The sequence below is a fragment of the Camelina sativa genome, chromosome 4 (assembly GCF_030686135.1).
Source record: "Camelina sativa cultivar CO46 ecotype springtype chromosome 4, ASM3068613v1".
In the NCBI taxonomy this organism is placed as follows: domain Eukaryota; kingdom Viridiplantae; phylum Streptophyta; class Magnoliopsida; order Brassicales; family Brassicaceae; genus Camelina; species Camelina sativa.
The window spans coordinates 32,743,409-32,758,054 of NC_141883.1; the positions used below are offsets into that span (position 1 = coordinate 32,743,409).

The window sequence follows — 14,646 nt, forward strand, 5'->3', positions numbered from 1 at the left end:
AAACGTGGACGACGCTTATAATTGAGCTTCTTCTCTTTATCAGTGCTTCTTGATTCATCAAATTACTTAACTCGTTTAACAATCTGTTTTTGTCTTTAGCAAGTATAAAGAAATGAAGATATGAAGATAAGATCCATCAAAGTACTTGTCATTGCCAAATATCAAATTATCCAACACCTTTAAAAAAGCCAAAACCAAGAAAATCTCCCCTTAAACACGCCTCCTAATGATAATGTTCACACAAGACACCAATTGATGTGATCCTTCTTAGCAATCCCAGTCTGGACCAAGAACTGAGACACTTTCTTCCTTTGATCACCTTGAAGCTGGATGATCTTGCCTAGCTCCTTGTCCTGCACAACGTTCCCGTTGCAGCAGAAATCTTTCTTGAGATCCTTGAGTATCCTCTCGTAGCTGTACTCTTTCTTAAGCCCTTGAAGAGTCGTCAAGCTCTATTTCCCATTCCTCTGCTGGATTCGGATGTGAATGTTCTCTTTTGCTCCCGGTGCATCTGAGTCTTTAGCCTCTGCGAATGGATCGTATGTTGATGGAATGTGAATGTCTAGTTCAACCATGTAAACTTGGTTACTTGGAACTACGAAACTGCTCTTAATTAAGCTCTGCTCGATTCTTTCTCTCTCTCTCTGCAATTAAATAATCAAGCAAACCAAGTTTAGACATCAACGATACACAATCCAGAACATAACTATCATAGATCAAGAACAAAGTCTAGTCTCTTTATCAAAGATAAATAATCAAGTACAGAGCATGACTTAACAAGATTACCAAATAGAACATATATGATCTATGATCCTAATAGGTCATTTACATGATCAATTGGAACAAAAGAACTTTAAAAAACTATTCCCCATCGAGATCAAAATTTCTCAAAAACCCTAACAAATTCAAGTTGAATCCTGTATGAGATGATCACTAAATTTTAAAGGGATTCATTCAAGATCAGATATCGAAACCATAAACAAACAAGAAAATAGAACGCAGAATCATATCAATCCTATTCGAGAACGAAACAAACAAGACGGATCAAACGAAATCTTGGGAGAATTATTAATCAATTTAAACAAGGGAAAGAACAACACAAACAAAAAAAGATCAATCTATGGTTCTCAAGAACCCTAATCCCTTTATATAATCACCTTCTGCTTCAATTCGCCTCCGACCCAACAATCCACTGATTCTTTAACCTCCGATTCATGCAGAACTTCCTTTGTCGGATCGGGAATTTGATCGCGACACAACAGAGAGAAAGAGAGAAAGAGAGAAACCAAAAAAATTAATCGCGACACAATTTTTTTTTTTTGCCTTCTCTATTATTCTCTCGTTCAACCAAAGAAAGACACATAGCGTCTCTTACACCCGAAGAGAGTCTACTATATAAGAGGATCTCTTCAGTTTTTTATTTCTTTCTGATTTATCTTTTCTCCAAAAAATACTTAAAACCCCACTAACAACCCCTAATATACTACCGATAAACAAGCTCTTATGAAGCCTAAAATTTAAGTTTCCCTATTTCCCCAAAAATATAATAAACTCAGTGAAATAGAGATAGATAACAAAGCTCACCTCTTGAGTTAGTGGCACCAATTAGATTGTCGAATCAAGAGCTTTTTGCAGGTCTTTGTTTTGAACTATGTGATGATTTGAGCTACCAAAACTATATCACAAGTGCTCGAGGTTCCAATAGATCGAGTTCTGTCAAATGAAAGAAATAAAAACTTAAGCTTTGTGAGAGAAGAAAGAACAAACATATATATAAACAATAGTTAGATTGAGCTGGTGAAAGATTATATGAAGATTACGATGATGCAAAATGTTACTTACTGAGATCCCATAGGCAGATGGAGTTGGATACTATCCTTGTGTCTGGCTTCATGATCAAAATCTTCCCCCAAGTAGTGATATAGTGGCAAGAATCTGGAACAGGCAGAGGAAATAAAGAAGAAGTCTCAAAAATCAATCATTCCAAAGAAACAATATATGAAGAAGACAAACAAAAGCACAGAGGTTTTAATTGAAAGATGAACTTACTCTAGAACTCTCTTGACTTGAAAGCAGAGTCACGGATATACAAAAAATGCATTTTATCAAGATCTGTGATTATCAGGAAATTCATCTATAAGCTTGGTTCCCTGAAAAGGCACAAAAGTGGAGAAGAATCAAAAGCAGAGAAGCCATGTAAGATCAAACAAAGACACAAGCTAAACGTTTTGGTTGTGTACAAGCATGCAATAACTCGGCCTCTTTCAGCACATCCAACAAACTTCATTCTTTCAGGGACTACAACATATAATAACACAAAGCGGTATCAAAAAAAAAAAAAAAAAAAAACAAGAAGACTCTGCTATAGTGATTTACCATCCAAATTCACAACCTAGCAAGCTCCTTTAGATTTCAGGGTACGTATAAACAAAAGCGGTATCAAAAGAAACGGGAAGACTCTGCTATCAAAATTCACAACCTCCTTTTAACTCCTATCGAAATTTGCTTTCCCCCAAAAGATAAAAATAAACCAAGGAGAAAGAAAACAAGAGAAGAAGAAACAACCTGAGGAATCTGGTCTCGCCAACGATGATGATGGTAGTAGCGTGATTCTCCACCCAAATAGAGAATCTCAGTTCTGTAGTACTTGTACACTGCTGGCAAACTCTGTTTTTTTGCTTCTCTATATTCCCATAACTACAAAATTTGAACCTTTTTAAGAGTTAATTATAATCAACAACCGCAGAACAAAGTAGGAGCAGCAATAAAGAGAGAAGAAGCTTAAAGGTATACCTAGAAGAAGAAGAAGAAGAAGAAGCGAGACTGTTTCGAAAACGCCATCTTTTTTTTTTTTTTTTTAATTCGCCCAAGAGCTTTTCGGCTTCTTCGGTTAATAATGTTAAACGGCTCTTTCTCTCTTATATCGCAGAGATAGATGACCGGCGAGCCTCTTTGTGAAAATTAAGACACAATTAGAAAAGAATGCATTTTCTCATGAAATTCGCAGAGCTTATAAAAAAGTTTCCTTTTTAACTCGACGGTTATTTATTTTCTTATTTGGAAAAATATGGAAAGAACGGTCGAGAGATCTGGACCATTTAATTTTATCAGGTTGAGAGATCGGACGGTGATTAATCTAATAATAATCTAAACGGTAAAGTTTGAAAGATTATGTGGGTCCCGTGACGATCTTTTTACCTCTCTGTTATCATTTAATCCTCAATCTTAATTCTGACCACCACTACATATAATTCAATTAATTATACAGCTCCGTGGATTTTAATATAGAAACTGCTATACATATATGTTCAAGAGGTTTGAAGCTATCGGACCTAATTATCATATTAATATGCAACCCACAACAATGTCTTCTTTGATGTTAGTATAAGTCTTGCATATCTTATTTAGAGTGTTTGTGTTCGTTTCTGTTGATCTGTGTTTATGTAGTAATCACACACAAAGTATGCTGTCTCTGGTTAATCGGATACAGAGTAAAAAGACTTCTGACTCATATAACTGGAGAAATAAGAATAATGCATGAAATATAATTAAATTCTTCAGATTAATGAGTTGCAAATTCTTTAGATTAATTCAACATGGTTCGCCGCACGTCTCTATTAAGATTAGCAACCATATTTTAGAAACGGTTTTGTAAACAAACGACATTGCATTTGCATTGTAAAAACGTTTTATTTTTCTTGAATCTAATTTAACATTATATTCAAAACAAAAAAAACAGTGAAATAGGTTTTCTGTACGTAGTTTCTTACTTAACATCACTCGAAGTGAAAGAGCGATGTGAGGAGCGAGGTTATAGTATATTAATGCGGGTGAATGGAGTTTATAGTTTTAAGTATTAAGTAGGACAACGAGCCAGGTGGTCGGTTTGTAGTTTCCACAAATGTCACCACGCTGTTATAAAATGTGTTCAAGTTATCGACCACAAAAGAAAATAAAATATTGAGCAAAGAGGTGACAAGCAATGAACTGTGTAATGCAACTCTTGGTTATAAATCACATATATATACTCGGCTCGACATTATATTACCGCGCGTCTTATATAAATCTTTTGTTATCCCCAACAATGTCGGGACTCAGGCAAGTGTGCTTCATCTACGTATACACGGGATTGTGAATATTTGCATACGTACAATGTTGTTGATTAATTCATTTGCTTATCCATGCAGAAGATTGGATGGTAAGATCGTAATTATAACAGGTGGAGCTAGCGGGATTGGAGCCGAAGCGGCTAGGCTGTTCACGGACCACGGTGCTAAAGTGGTAATCGTTGATGTACAAGAAGAGCTAGGTCAAAACGTAGTCGTTTCAATCGGCAAAGACAAAGCAACTTTTTACCGTTGCGATGTTACAAACGAAGCGGAGGTGGAGAACGCCGTCAACTTCACCGTCGAAAAACACGGAAAGTTAGACGTTCTGTTTAGTAACGCCGGCATATTGGAACCGCTGGAAAGCTTCCTCGACTTTGACATCGAACGGTTTGACCTCACAATGGCGGTCAACGTTCGTGGCGCTGCTGCGTTTATCAAACATGCGGCACGAGCCATGGTGGATAAAGGCACGCGTGGTTCAATCGTATGTACGACCAGCATAACGTCGGAGATAGGTGGTTTGGGACCTCACGGGTACACTGCTTCTAAACACGCGCTTCTCGGCCTGATTAGATCAGCATGTGGAGATTTGGGGAAGTACGGGATAAGAGTAAATGGAGTTGCACCGTACGCGGTGGCCACGCCGATGACTAGCCACGACGAGGAGATGGCGAGGCAGGTGGAGGAGTATTTTGAAAACAAGGGGATTCTCAAGGGCGTGGTGCTTAAAGCTAGCCACGTTGCACAAGTTGCTCTGTTTTTGGCTTCTGATGATTCGGCTTACGTAAGCGGTCAGAATTTTGCGGTCGATGGTGGTTATAGTGTTGTTAAGCCATAATTAAAAGTTAAAGCTGCTTTAATGAATAAAAATGGTGAGTTTTGCATTATTGAGAAAATGTGGTATATATATAAGCATTTATAAAAAGATGAAGAAAATATACAATAAGCAATTAGTTATGTAATTAAGATAGTAATTTTTGATAAATCAAGTGAAAACAATACATTTTACATAGTTTTAGCCTTCTTTTCTTTTTTGGATTTTGCTTTATATATATATAAAATCATGAATATGCTCATGCGTCCTTATTTTTATCTAATTGTCAATTAACACGAGTAACAAACGATCACAACAGCTGGTCGTTTCGCTTCAAAAAAGAAGCCCACCTGCCAAAAACTCCACTCCATGCATAAACAATATTACTCTTCCAAAGAGACTAACCTACTAATTTCCTTCTATAATAATTAGCAAATCATGGCACTGATCGTTTACTGGTATGACTTTATCTGCTTTGCGATAGTCGCAGCTGCGATCGTGGCGTCCTTGTGGTTTCTATTGCGAAGAGAACGAGGCTGCTTAGGAATTGATGATACGGCCTACTATAGCTTTTTACTACTGCATAGATCGAAGGGGCTTGGTTCGGCTCGGTTGTGGACCAGTTGCTGGAGAAGGTTGCATCCAGGATGGCTTCTCTTCACTCGTTCCACCTCTTTTCTCTCCATGGCTGCTTTACTGGCTTGGGACGTCATCAAGTGGGACGCAAGCATCTTCGTCTACTACACAGAGTGAAACTTCTTCTTTTAGTGTTATAACCCAAAAGTCTGATTGTTGTTCATTCGTTGACTAATGTTACTTGGTTTTGTGACAGATGGACTTTCATGCTTGTGATCATCTACTTTGCGGTACGTCGTAACAGCTTAACACTTTCTGAATAAGAGAGTGTTACATATATAAATCCGGACTTTTGCTTAAGGCAGCTCATAAGTTTTTCTGCAGATGGGTATTGTAGCTTCGGTATATGGTTGCTTGATATATTCTAATAAGGAGCTAACACTGGAAACTGGTGAAGATGCGGTTGTAGAAAAGGTCGGAGTTGAATTCAGGCAAAGATTAGGGGTTTATGGTTATTTCATGCAGACAATTTTTCAGGTTAGTGCTGTGTTTAAGATTTTGCATTATACAACATTCATACGAAATAATTCATGCGTCTTGTTTGTGTTGCAGACATGTGCAGGGGCTGTAGTGATGACGGACATTGTGTTTTGGCTAGTTATAGTTCCTAACCTCTCAAATGCTCACTTCGGGTTAAACACAGTAAGAGCATTTCAGCCTCTGATTAAAAAGTCGACTACTAAAGCACCAAACAACTAATCAGATGTATGTATGCTTGACCAGTTGATGATTTGCATGCACACGGCAAATGCAGGCTTTCTCCTGCTTGAAACAGTTCTCAATAGCCTTGTAAGCAAGGCTAACATTAACCAATTCAATGAGCGATATTAAGAAAAGAGCCTGTCATAATCGTTTTGTTCTGGTTTCAGCCCTTCCCTTGGTTTAGAATTGGATATTTCGTTCTATGGAGTTGTCTCTACGTTGTTTTGCAATGGATAATCCACGCATGTGGCTTCACTTGGTAAGCATTGAACTATAACCACATTTATCGCAACCAATCTTAATCTAAACAAAGCAAAGCAATTTATAAGATACATAATGTAAACAATCTATTATTCTCAGGTGGCCATATCCATTCCTCGAGCTCGATAGACCATGGGCTCCAATATGGTATTCACCTTCCACAATCTTATCTAATCAAGTTATCTTATAAACGTTTCAAAGTTTGTGAACTGTACAAATAAACTAACATCAGAAACATAATCTCAGGTACTTGTGTATGGCAATTATTCACATCCCTTGCTATGGAGCTTATGCAGCAATCGTAATAGCCAAGAACTCATGCTTCACCTATCTATTCCCAAATGCTTTTGTAAAATCATATAATCCTAATCTATTCATAAAACCAAACACAGCAATATCTGTAATCTGAAGATTTGATTGTATGATCAATCACGGAATAAGATTTGAAAGCAATTTGAATAACAGTACAGAATTAGAGAGAGAGAGAGAGAGCATAATATCCATAACAAAAGACCTAGATATGAAATTCAGAACCAAAGATGTTCAACATAAGATCCATAACAACAAAAAAAAACTCAGTTCCAAAATAAAATAAAAAAAGCAGTATCGAATTCAAAAGATAGGAATAAGAGAGAGAGAGAGAGAGAGAGAGAGAGAGAGAGAGAGATGATAAATTCAAATTCATTCCTGAGCTCCTTCTTTCTGGTAAACGTAAGTGAGACCACACTTACCACAGTAGTGACGGTCGAAATGGCTAGCCATGAAAGTCCCAGCACCACAGGTAGCGTTAGGGCACTCCTTCCTCAGACGCTGAACCTTGCCAGAGCCATCAACCTTGTAGAACTGGAGAACAGCGAGCTTGACCTTCCTGTGCTTGTGCTTGATCTTCTTAGGTTTGGTGTAGGTCTTCTTCTTCCTCTTCTTGGCACCACCACGTAGACGAAGGACAAGGTGAAGCGTTGATTCCTTCTGGATGTTGTAGTCCGCTAAGGTTCTTCCGTCCTCGAGCTGCTTTCCGGCGAAAATCAATCGCTGCTGGTCCGGTGGGATTCCTTCCTTGTCTTGGATCTTCGCCTTCACATTGTCGATGGTGTCAGATGACTCCACCTCGAGTGTGATCGTCTTCCCCGTTAGGGTTTTCACGAAGATCTGCATCTTTCTTTTTGCTTCTCTCGCTTTTTTAGCCAAACGGCGGAAGAAAAGTTTCTAATGCTTTGTATGTGGTGAAATGAAATAAAGGGTGTGAGAAACTAGGGTTTTTTTTTTTTGGAGGAGTTCGCTTTTTAAATTACCTATTTACCCTTCTTCTGAAAAAAACGTAAATGGGTCTTACATTAAGCAAATTTGGGCTTAGGTTGAATTATCTATTGGGCCTGAGAAGGTCGTGGTTTTTTAAAAAAGAATTTGGAGCTGCGGGGGATCGAACCCCGTGCCTCTCGCATGCAAAGCGAGCGCTCTACCATTTGAGCTACAACCCCAAGCTGTTGTTCTCTTCTTAATAGTAATATGTATTTATACGACATGTGTTTGTCTTTAGTCTCTTTATTTACTTTTTTTTTTCTCAGCAATCTCTCTCTCTCTCTCCCTGGTGGTGTTTTCTGGGTTTCTCACAGTCACAGCGGTGATTTCATCAAAGGAAAGGAGACCAAAACAAAAACACAGGTGTAGAGTAGTGAGAGTGAGTGTATTCAAATTCATGGATGATAGTTGCGCCGTTTGCGCGGAGAGTCTCGAATGGGTTGCTTACGGATCTTGTGGTCACAGAGAGGTTTGCTCAACTTGCGTCGTTCGTCTTCGCTTCATTTTCAGTGATACTCGCTGTTGTATCTGCAAAACCGAATGCCCCATCGTCTTCGTTACAAAGGTTAGTTTTTTTTTTTTTTTCTTTTCTCCCTTTTTTTAAATCTGTCACTAAAAGTTTGTAACTTTGCTGCTTGGAATCTCTTGGGGTCACATTTTTTGCCAGGCTTTGGGTGATGATTATACCAAGACGATTAGTGATTTCTCGACTACGTTTCCATCAGTACCAAAGGAAGGTCGTGTAGGATCTTTCTGGTATCATGAAGAAACCAAAGTTTTCTTTGATGACTTGAACCAGTACATCAAGGTTAAGGCAATGTGCAGACTCTCTTGTACTTCCTGTGACGAGACAAAGAAGGTCCAACCAAAGAAAGGACCTAAACATCGTCTGCGGTTTAAGAGCGTTGAGCAGTTGAAAGATCATTTGAACCATCAGCACAAGTTGCATATGTGCAGTTTATGTCTTGTAGGTCGTAAGGTCAGGATCCTGAAATTAAAAAACCTCTTATTAGGTGTAAAGATATCTCTCTGCTTAACGATTTCTCATGATAAAGTTTAATGCTTTTTGTTTTGACAGGTATTCATTTGTGAGCAGAAGTTGTTTACTAAGGCACAGCTGAATCAGCATATAAGTAGTGGTGACTCGGAAGTGGATGGTAATGAGAGTGAAAGAGGAGGTTTCACTGGTCATCCTATGTGTGAGTTCTGTAAGCGTCCATTCTATGGTGATAATGAGCTGTACACTCATATGTCTAGAGAGCACTACACTTGTCATATATGCCAAAGGTAAATGAAATTTGTATTTGCGAGAGTTATGAATTTAATTGACCTCGAAATGATTTCATTTGCTTCAATTTGGCTATGCAGGCTGAAGCCGGGACAATATGAATATTATGGCAACTATGATAATTTGGAGGTATGGATGTTATCTTATGTTATGTTGTTGCTGCATTGGGTTCTGACTCCTTGACGGTTTATGTTCCTCACTTGCTTTTGCTACAGGTTCATTTCCGAACTGACCATTTCCTATGTGAAGACGAAACCTGCCTTGCTAAGAAGTTCGTGGTTTTCCAATTCGAAGCTGAGTTGAAAGTAAACAACTTTTCTTTTATTATCACTGTTTGTTATGCTTTTCTCTATGTTGACACACAACGATGCTTAAAGGATCACTTGCATTTGTTTGTAGAGGCATAATTCTATTGATCATGGAGGTAGTAGAATGTCTCGGTCTCAACAAAGCACAGCACTACAGGCATGTATCATTTTCAGACTACAACTTTTGCTAAGTTCTTTCTGTTTTCTATCTTTTGGTTTGCTTGATTGTTTTAATATATGGTTCTGTTTCAGATACAATCCAGTTTCCAATACCAAAACAGTCACCGTCGAAGACGCCGATCATCCTATCGCGAGCCTAGTTTTGCAGCTCTGGAATCTCAAGCATCTTATGCCATTAACGAAGGTAGTACTCATCTTCAACATGTGGGGAGCTCTGGAGGTTCACGTCTTGGAGAATATTCTTTTCCTCCACTCTCTGTGCAAGCAAACCGAGGCCCAACAAGGTTTGGACAGAACTCAGAGAGTTTACTTGGTAACACCATGACTACTCGTCTAAGACATCAAACAAATAGAAGTGCAACTTCTGGTTCTTCTCGAGCTTGGCCAGCGTTAAATCGACGCCCGACACAAGCATCGATTACAAGCAGTGTACAATCTTCTGGTGCTTCTGCTCAGTCCCATTCTAGGAACCATGGAAGAGTTGAAATGACTAGAACACTTGCTTCTGCAATTCCACAGGATGCTCGTAATGAACATACCACAGTTGGTGGCTGCTCATCTGGTTCTTCGCCGAGTTCTGGCAATGCAAAAAGGAATAACCATCACTTGTCTTCAACCCCTAAAATGTCTAATACAAGGTCACTGGAGCAGCATTCTCATTCCAATTCTCCAATTTCCGCTGCGCAGAATCGCAGGTCACCATCCACCAATGGAAATGCAGCGAGCATCCTAGTAGCACAAGGTGTTTCTTCTGATGTACAGCCTGACAATAAAAGTTTGGTTGAAAGAATACGTGCCAGCCTTGGACACGACGAAGAGTTATTCATGGCCTTCAAGGATACATCAGGAAAGTATCGTCATGGTACCATCGATGCAAGAACTTACTTGGAATATGTGAATGGTTATGGTTTGTCTTACTTAGTTGTAGACTTGGCTAGATTATGCCCTGACCCTCAGAGGCAGAAGGAACTCATTGATACCCACAATGCGTGTTTGAGAGGAGGAAATAAAGGGAAAGCTGTGAAGGTTGAAAGTAGCAGTGACTCCAAGGGAGATAGGTTTGTGGATACAATGAGGAAGTTGCAATTATCTGACAAGTCTCAGGATGAAGACAAAGACAAGGATGCATACCGCCCAGATAAAGGCAAAACAAAAGTGAATTCTTCATCTGCTGGGGTGGGATTAGGAGGTAACACAGACAACCAACGTAAGAAAACTTCGAAGTTTCTGAGAACACGTCTAGGCGAGAAATCAATGGCAGCAGTACTAGATATTAGGAATTCTAACCCGGAGCCTGAACCAGAATCAAAGAACGAGAACCCCAAAAGGAGCCAGAACTCTCCTGGTGGATTGCCACTTCGCGGTGCTTGGCGAAGAGGAAGTGCAAAACTCTTTATCTAGTAACAGAAATCCTTTTGTCTTTTGCTCTCTCAGGAAGATGGACAAATGATGGCCTTTTGCGGGAAATATAAGTTAGAAACGAGGTGGTAGTAGGAAATGATTTTGCACATGTGAACCCAGTCTAAGGATCATAAACTAAGAAGTGTTGTGTCTTTTGATGTAATGCCAAGGTTATGTATCTTGTTACATTTTATGTATTGGATTTGGATCGGTTCAAGAAAAGTAATAAAAAGAACAATGCGGAATGGTAACCTATTAGAAGAACAAAAAGGAAAAAGAATAAAAAGAATAATGCGGAATGGAATAAACAGTTTTTGAGGAATGAAATGAAAATCTGCAGAGAATAAACAAAATAGTAATTGGTAAACAAACAATAAAAATATTTTTAAAATATATTAAATATTAAATAAATTTAATTTCAATTGTAATACTAATATTATTCTAATGTATATATAATAAATTTTTCAAATAGAGCCTTAAGATTAGTTTAGCATAAAATTCCTATCAAAAATATTTTTTTTTGTCAATATATTGTGAAAATATGAAAGTTTTTATATTACAAAATTGAAATTTTATTAATAAACATATTTTTTTATTTATTTTAAAATAAAAAACGAGTTTGAATATTTGTTTTTTTTTTGTTCCACATCAATTTTGAGGAGGAACATTTTTGTTCTATTATTCCTTATTTTTTTAAGAATATAGATGAATGTAGGAGAAAAAATATTACTTTTAAATGGTAAAAAAGTTGTGGAATAGAGAGGAATGTGATATTCCTTCTCGTTCTTTTCCTAAATTTTGGTCAATTGAAGCCTTAATCTTGTTATACTTGCTACATTAAAGAAAAATATCATAATTTTTGGATCTATAAAAACGGTGAGCTATAAATTGAGACTTGAATTAAGTCATGATTATGTGGTGACTGGTGAGCTAAAAACCCCACTAATCAAAGTAATCACACCAACCGTATGCCCTGTATGTCACAACGACATGGTTCAATGTCAAATTCCCGGGTTATTCACAACATATTCGGTTTAGGATACGGTTTGGTTGGTGGTTAGGCGAAAAAGATACTAGTACTTATTTTGTTTATTGGTGTGACGTGCTGACTCATGGGTTAATCATTCTATGCCGTCAAGCTGAAAAAACCGGCTGGGGGGTTGGTGATTGACCGCACCGGTAGTCCCCAAAAAAAAAAAGAGATGCAAATAAGAAGGAATTGGTAAATGTCATTCTCTATCACCAACTACCGCAGATCTCAACCGTTGAGTTGTTGCATCCAACGACTGGGATTCACCAGAAGCATAAGTAATTTCAGTAGATTCACAAATCCAACCAATAACAATCTGCTTCTTTTGGAGCTTTTTATTATTTAAAAAAAAAAATGAATTACACGAAGAATTAAAACTATGATTTAGAAATTATTCAACGAATTACAATAAAATTAAATTAAATTAACTAATACACAAAGTACATGATTTTGGTTTGGATAATTAAAATGGAAATAGAATTCCACTAGAAAATATCCATCCGACCGATTCAGCCAGTAACCAGTTACACTTAAGGTAAAAAAAAACCAAAGAGAGAGAAAAAAAAGGGTTGTATAAAAGGAAGACGTGCAGTGGCGTCAAAGGGTTGTGTCTGTCCTGTGCTTTGTGCTTCTGCTTCTGCTTCTTGCTCTGTGTGTCGGCTGCTTCCCAGATTTGCTCTTCCTCTCTCTCTCCCCACAGGTCTTCTTCTCTCTTTCTCACCCTTTTTTTTTTATCCAGATCTGTGTTTTATACTTTGATCTCTCTCTCTCTTCGTTTTTAGATTTTTTTGGTCTCTGTTTCCACTTTGAAGTCACTGATCTTTGATTTTTTCTTAAGGCTTACACTCTAAATTTTATTATTCTACTGTACCTTTCCACTAGACGTTAATTTACACTTTTTCCAATAGATAGATTCTCTGTTAAATCTAATCTAATGCAAAAATTAGGTTTTTTTTTTTTTTTTAATTCCTTGATTCGTTTTTTCAATGCAAAATTTTACTAGTTACGACTCCTCTTTTTGATTTAGTAGTTCGATTATTTTTTTAATTGGAAGTATTATAAAGTGCGTAAATTGGATTGTTTTTGAATCATTCTTGTGATGATGATCTTTGTGGTGGCAGGCTTGTAAGCTATGGAATCGTTTCTATTTACATCCGAGTCTGTGAACGAGGGACACCCAGACAAACTCTGCGACCAGGTTTCAGATGCAGTCCTTGACGCTTGCCTCGAGCAAGACCCTGAGAGCAAAGTTGCATGTGAGACTTGTACCAAAACCAACATGGTCATGGTTTTTGGAGAGATCACCACTAAGGCTAAAGTTGACTACGAGAAGATCGTCCGTGACACTTGCCGTGCCATTGGTTTCGTCTCCGCCGATGTTGGTCTTGATGCTGACAACTGCAAAGTTCTTGTCAACATTGAGGAGCAAAGCCCTGACATTGCTCAGGGTGTTCATGGTCACTTCACCAAACGCCCTGAAGAGATTGGTGCTGGTGATCAAGGTCACATGTTTGGGTACGCCACTGATGAGACTCCTGAGCTTATGCCTTTGAGTCATGTTTTGGCCACCAAGCTCGGTGCTCGTCTCACTGAGGTCAGGAAGAACGGTAATTGCCCTTGGGTTAGACCTGATGGGAAGACTCAAGTCACTGTTGAGTACTACAATGAGAACGGCGCTATGGTCCCTGTCCGTGTTCACACTGTTCTTATCTCTACCCAACACGATGAGACTGTCACCAACGATGAGATCGCCCGTGACCTCAAGGAGCATGTCATCAAGCCTGTGATTCCCGAGAAGTACCTCGACGAGAAAACCATCTTTCACCTTAACCCATCTGGCAGATTTGTCATTGGTGGGCCACACGGGGACGCTGGTCTTACTGGACGCAAGATCATCATTGACACTTACGGTGGTTGGGGAGCTCACGGTGGTGGTGCATTCTCGGGGAAAGACCCATCGAAAGTGGATAGAAGCGGTGCTTACATAGCTAGACAGGCAGCCAAGAGCATTGTAGCCAGCGACCTAGCACGCAGGGCGCTTGTTCAGGTCTCTTACGCCATTGGTGTCCCCGAGCCATTGTCTGTATTTGTTGATACATATGGAACTGGCAAGATTCCAGACAAGGAGATTCTCAAGATTGTGAAGGAGAACTTCGATTTCAGGCCAGGCATGATGACCATTAACCTTGACCTCACGAGAGGTGGCAATGGGAGGTTCTTGAAGACTGCAGCATACGGACACTTTGGTAGGGAAGATCCTGACTTTACCTGGGAGGTTGTTAAGCCTCTTAAGGCAGACAAGACTTAAGACAGTCTGCTTATCGTTTAAACTACGTTTTATCTTGTTTGAAACTCTGAAATCGTTTGTGGTTTTCAGTCTCAGTCTGGTTTGTGTTCTTTAAATTATTATTATCATGTAATGTACTCTTTGTTTCTGATATTGTTTGTCATCTGGTGATCCTTCTAATTTTAAACAAGATAATCATTGACCGTTGAATCTTTGAATGGTGTAAAACAATTAAACAAATAGGAAGGGACAAGAAGTTTCTTGGTTTCTTCTACCCAGTGTTCAAGAAAGCGCTCGGCGGTATGTGGGCGGTGACCCAGCGCCTAGAACG

At 38.7% G+C, this 14,646-nt stretch overlaps 5 protein-coding genes, 1 non-coding gene and 1 pseudogene across 7 annotated transcripts; 4 read left to right on the top strand and 3 right to left on the bottom strand.

The window, feature by feature from the left end:
• Positions 1 to 127: 127 nt before the first annotated feature.
• LOC147946430 (protein translation factor SUI1 homolog pseudogene) lies at positions 128 to 1,290 on the bottom strand (annotated as a pseudogene). Its single transcript, XR_015597781.1, has 2 exons — positions 1,158 to 1,290; positions 128 to 644 (listed from the first exon to the last, which is right to left on the bottom strand). The product of XR_015597781.1 is annotated as a protein translation factor SUI1 homolog pseudogene (transcript).
• A 2,702-nt stretch (positions 1,291 to 3,992) lies between these two features.
• LOC104783301 (short-chain dehydrogenase reductase 3c) lies at positions 3,993 to 4,996 on the top strand. Its single transcript, XM_010508437.3, has 2 exons — positions 3,993 to 4,098; positions 4,188 to 4,996. Exons 1-2 carry the CDS (start codon positions 3,995 to 3,997, stop codon positions 4,945 to 4,947), a joined length of 864 nt encoding a protein of 287 aa, XP_010506739.2. The 5' UTR covers positions 3,993 to 3,994; the 3' UTR covers positions 4,948 to 4,996.
• A 242-nt stretch (positions 4,997 to 5,238) lies between these two features.
• Positions 5,239 to 7,730, top strand: LOC104783302 (uncharacterized). The gene is made up of 8 exons (XM_010508438.3): positions 5,239 to 5,672; positions 5,756 to 5,789; positions 5,884 to 6,036; positions 6,112 to 6,201; positions 6,283 to 6,348; positions 6,429 to 6,520; positions 6,622 to 6,669; positions 6,769 to 7,730. Exons 1-8 carry the CDS (start codon positions 5,362 to 5,364, stop codon positions 6,929 to 6,931), a joined length of 957 nt encoding a protein of 318 aa, XP_010506740.1. The 5' UTR covers positions 5,239 to 5,361; the 3' UTR covers positions 6,932 to 7,730.
• Positions 7,020 to 7,677, bottom strand: LOC104783303 (ubiquitin-ribosomal protein eS31y fusion protein). Its single transcript, XM_010508440.3, has one exon. The coding sequence runs from the start codon at positions 7,675 to 7,677 to the stop codon at positions 7,204 to 7,206; it is 474 nt and encodes a 157-aa protein (XP_010506742.1). The 3' UTR covers positions 7,020 to 7,203.
• Positions 7,731 to 7,927: 197 nt separating the features above from the next.
• Positions 7,928 to 8,000, bottom strand: TRNAA-UGC (transfer RNA alanine (anticodon UGC)). The gene has a single exon. It is a non-coding gene; the product is annotated as a tRNA-Ala (tRNA).
• A 72-nt stretch (positions 8,001 to 8,072) lies between these two features.
• On the top strand, positions 8,073 to 11,230 carry LOC104783297 (uncharacterized). Its single transcript, XM_010508433.3, has 7 exons — positions 8,073 to 8,386; positions 8,489 to 8,800; positions 8,900 to 9,108; positions 9,190 to 9,238; positions 9,325 to 9,414; positions 9,509 to 9,574; positions 9,670 to 11,230. Exons 1-7 carry the CDS (start codon positions 8,219 to 8,221, stop codon positions 10,996 to 10,998), a joined length of 2,223 nt encoding a protein of 740 aa, XP_010506735.2. The 5' UTR covers positions 8,073 to 8,218; the 3' UTR covers positions 10,999 to 11,230.
• A 1,320-nt stretch (positions 11,231 to 12,550) lies between these two features.
• LOC104783296 (S-adenosylmethionine synthase 2) lies at positions 12,551 to 14,527 on the top strand. The gene is made up of 2 exons (XM_010508432.3): positions 12,551 to 12,728; positions 13,150 to 14,527. Exon 2 carries the CDS (start codon positions 13,161 to 13,163, stop codon positions 14,334 to 14,336), a length of 1,176 nt encoding a protein of 391 aa, XP_010506734.1. The 5' UTR covers positions 12,551 to 12,728; positions 13,150 to 13,160; the 3' UTR covers positions 14,337 to 14,527.
• The last annotated feature ends 119 nt before the right edge of the window (positions 14,528 to 14,646 follow it).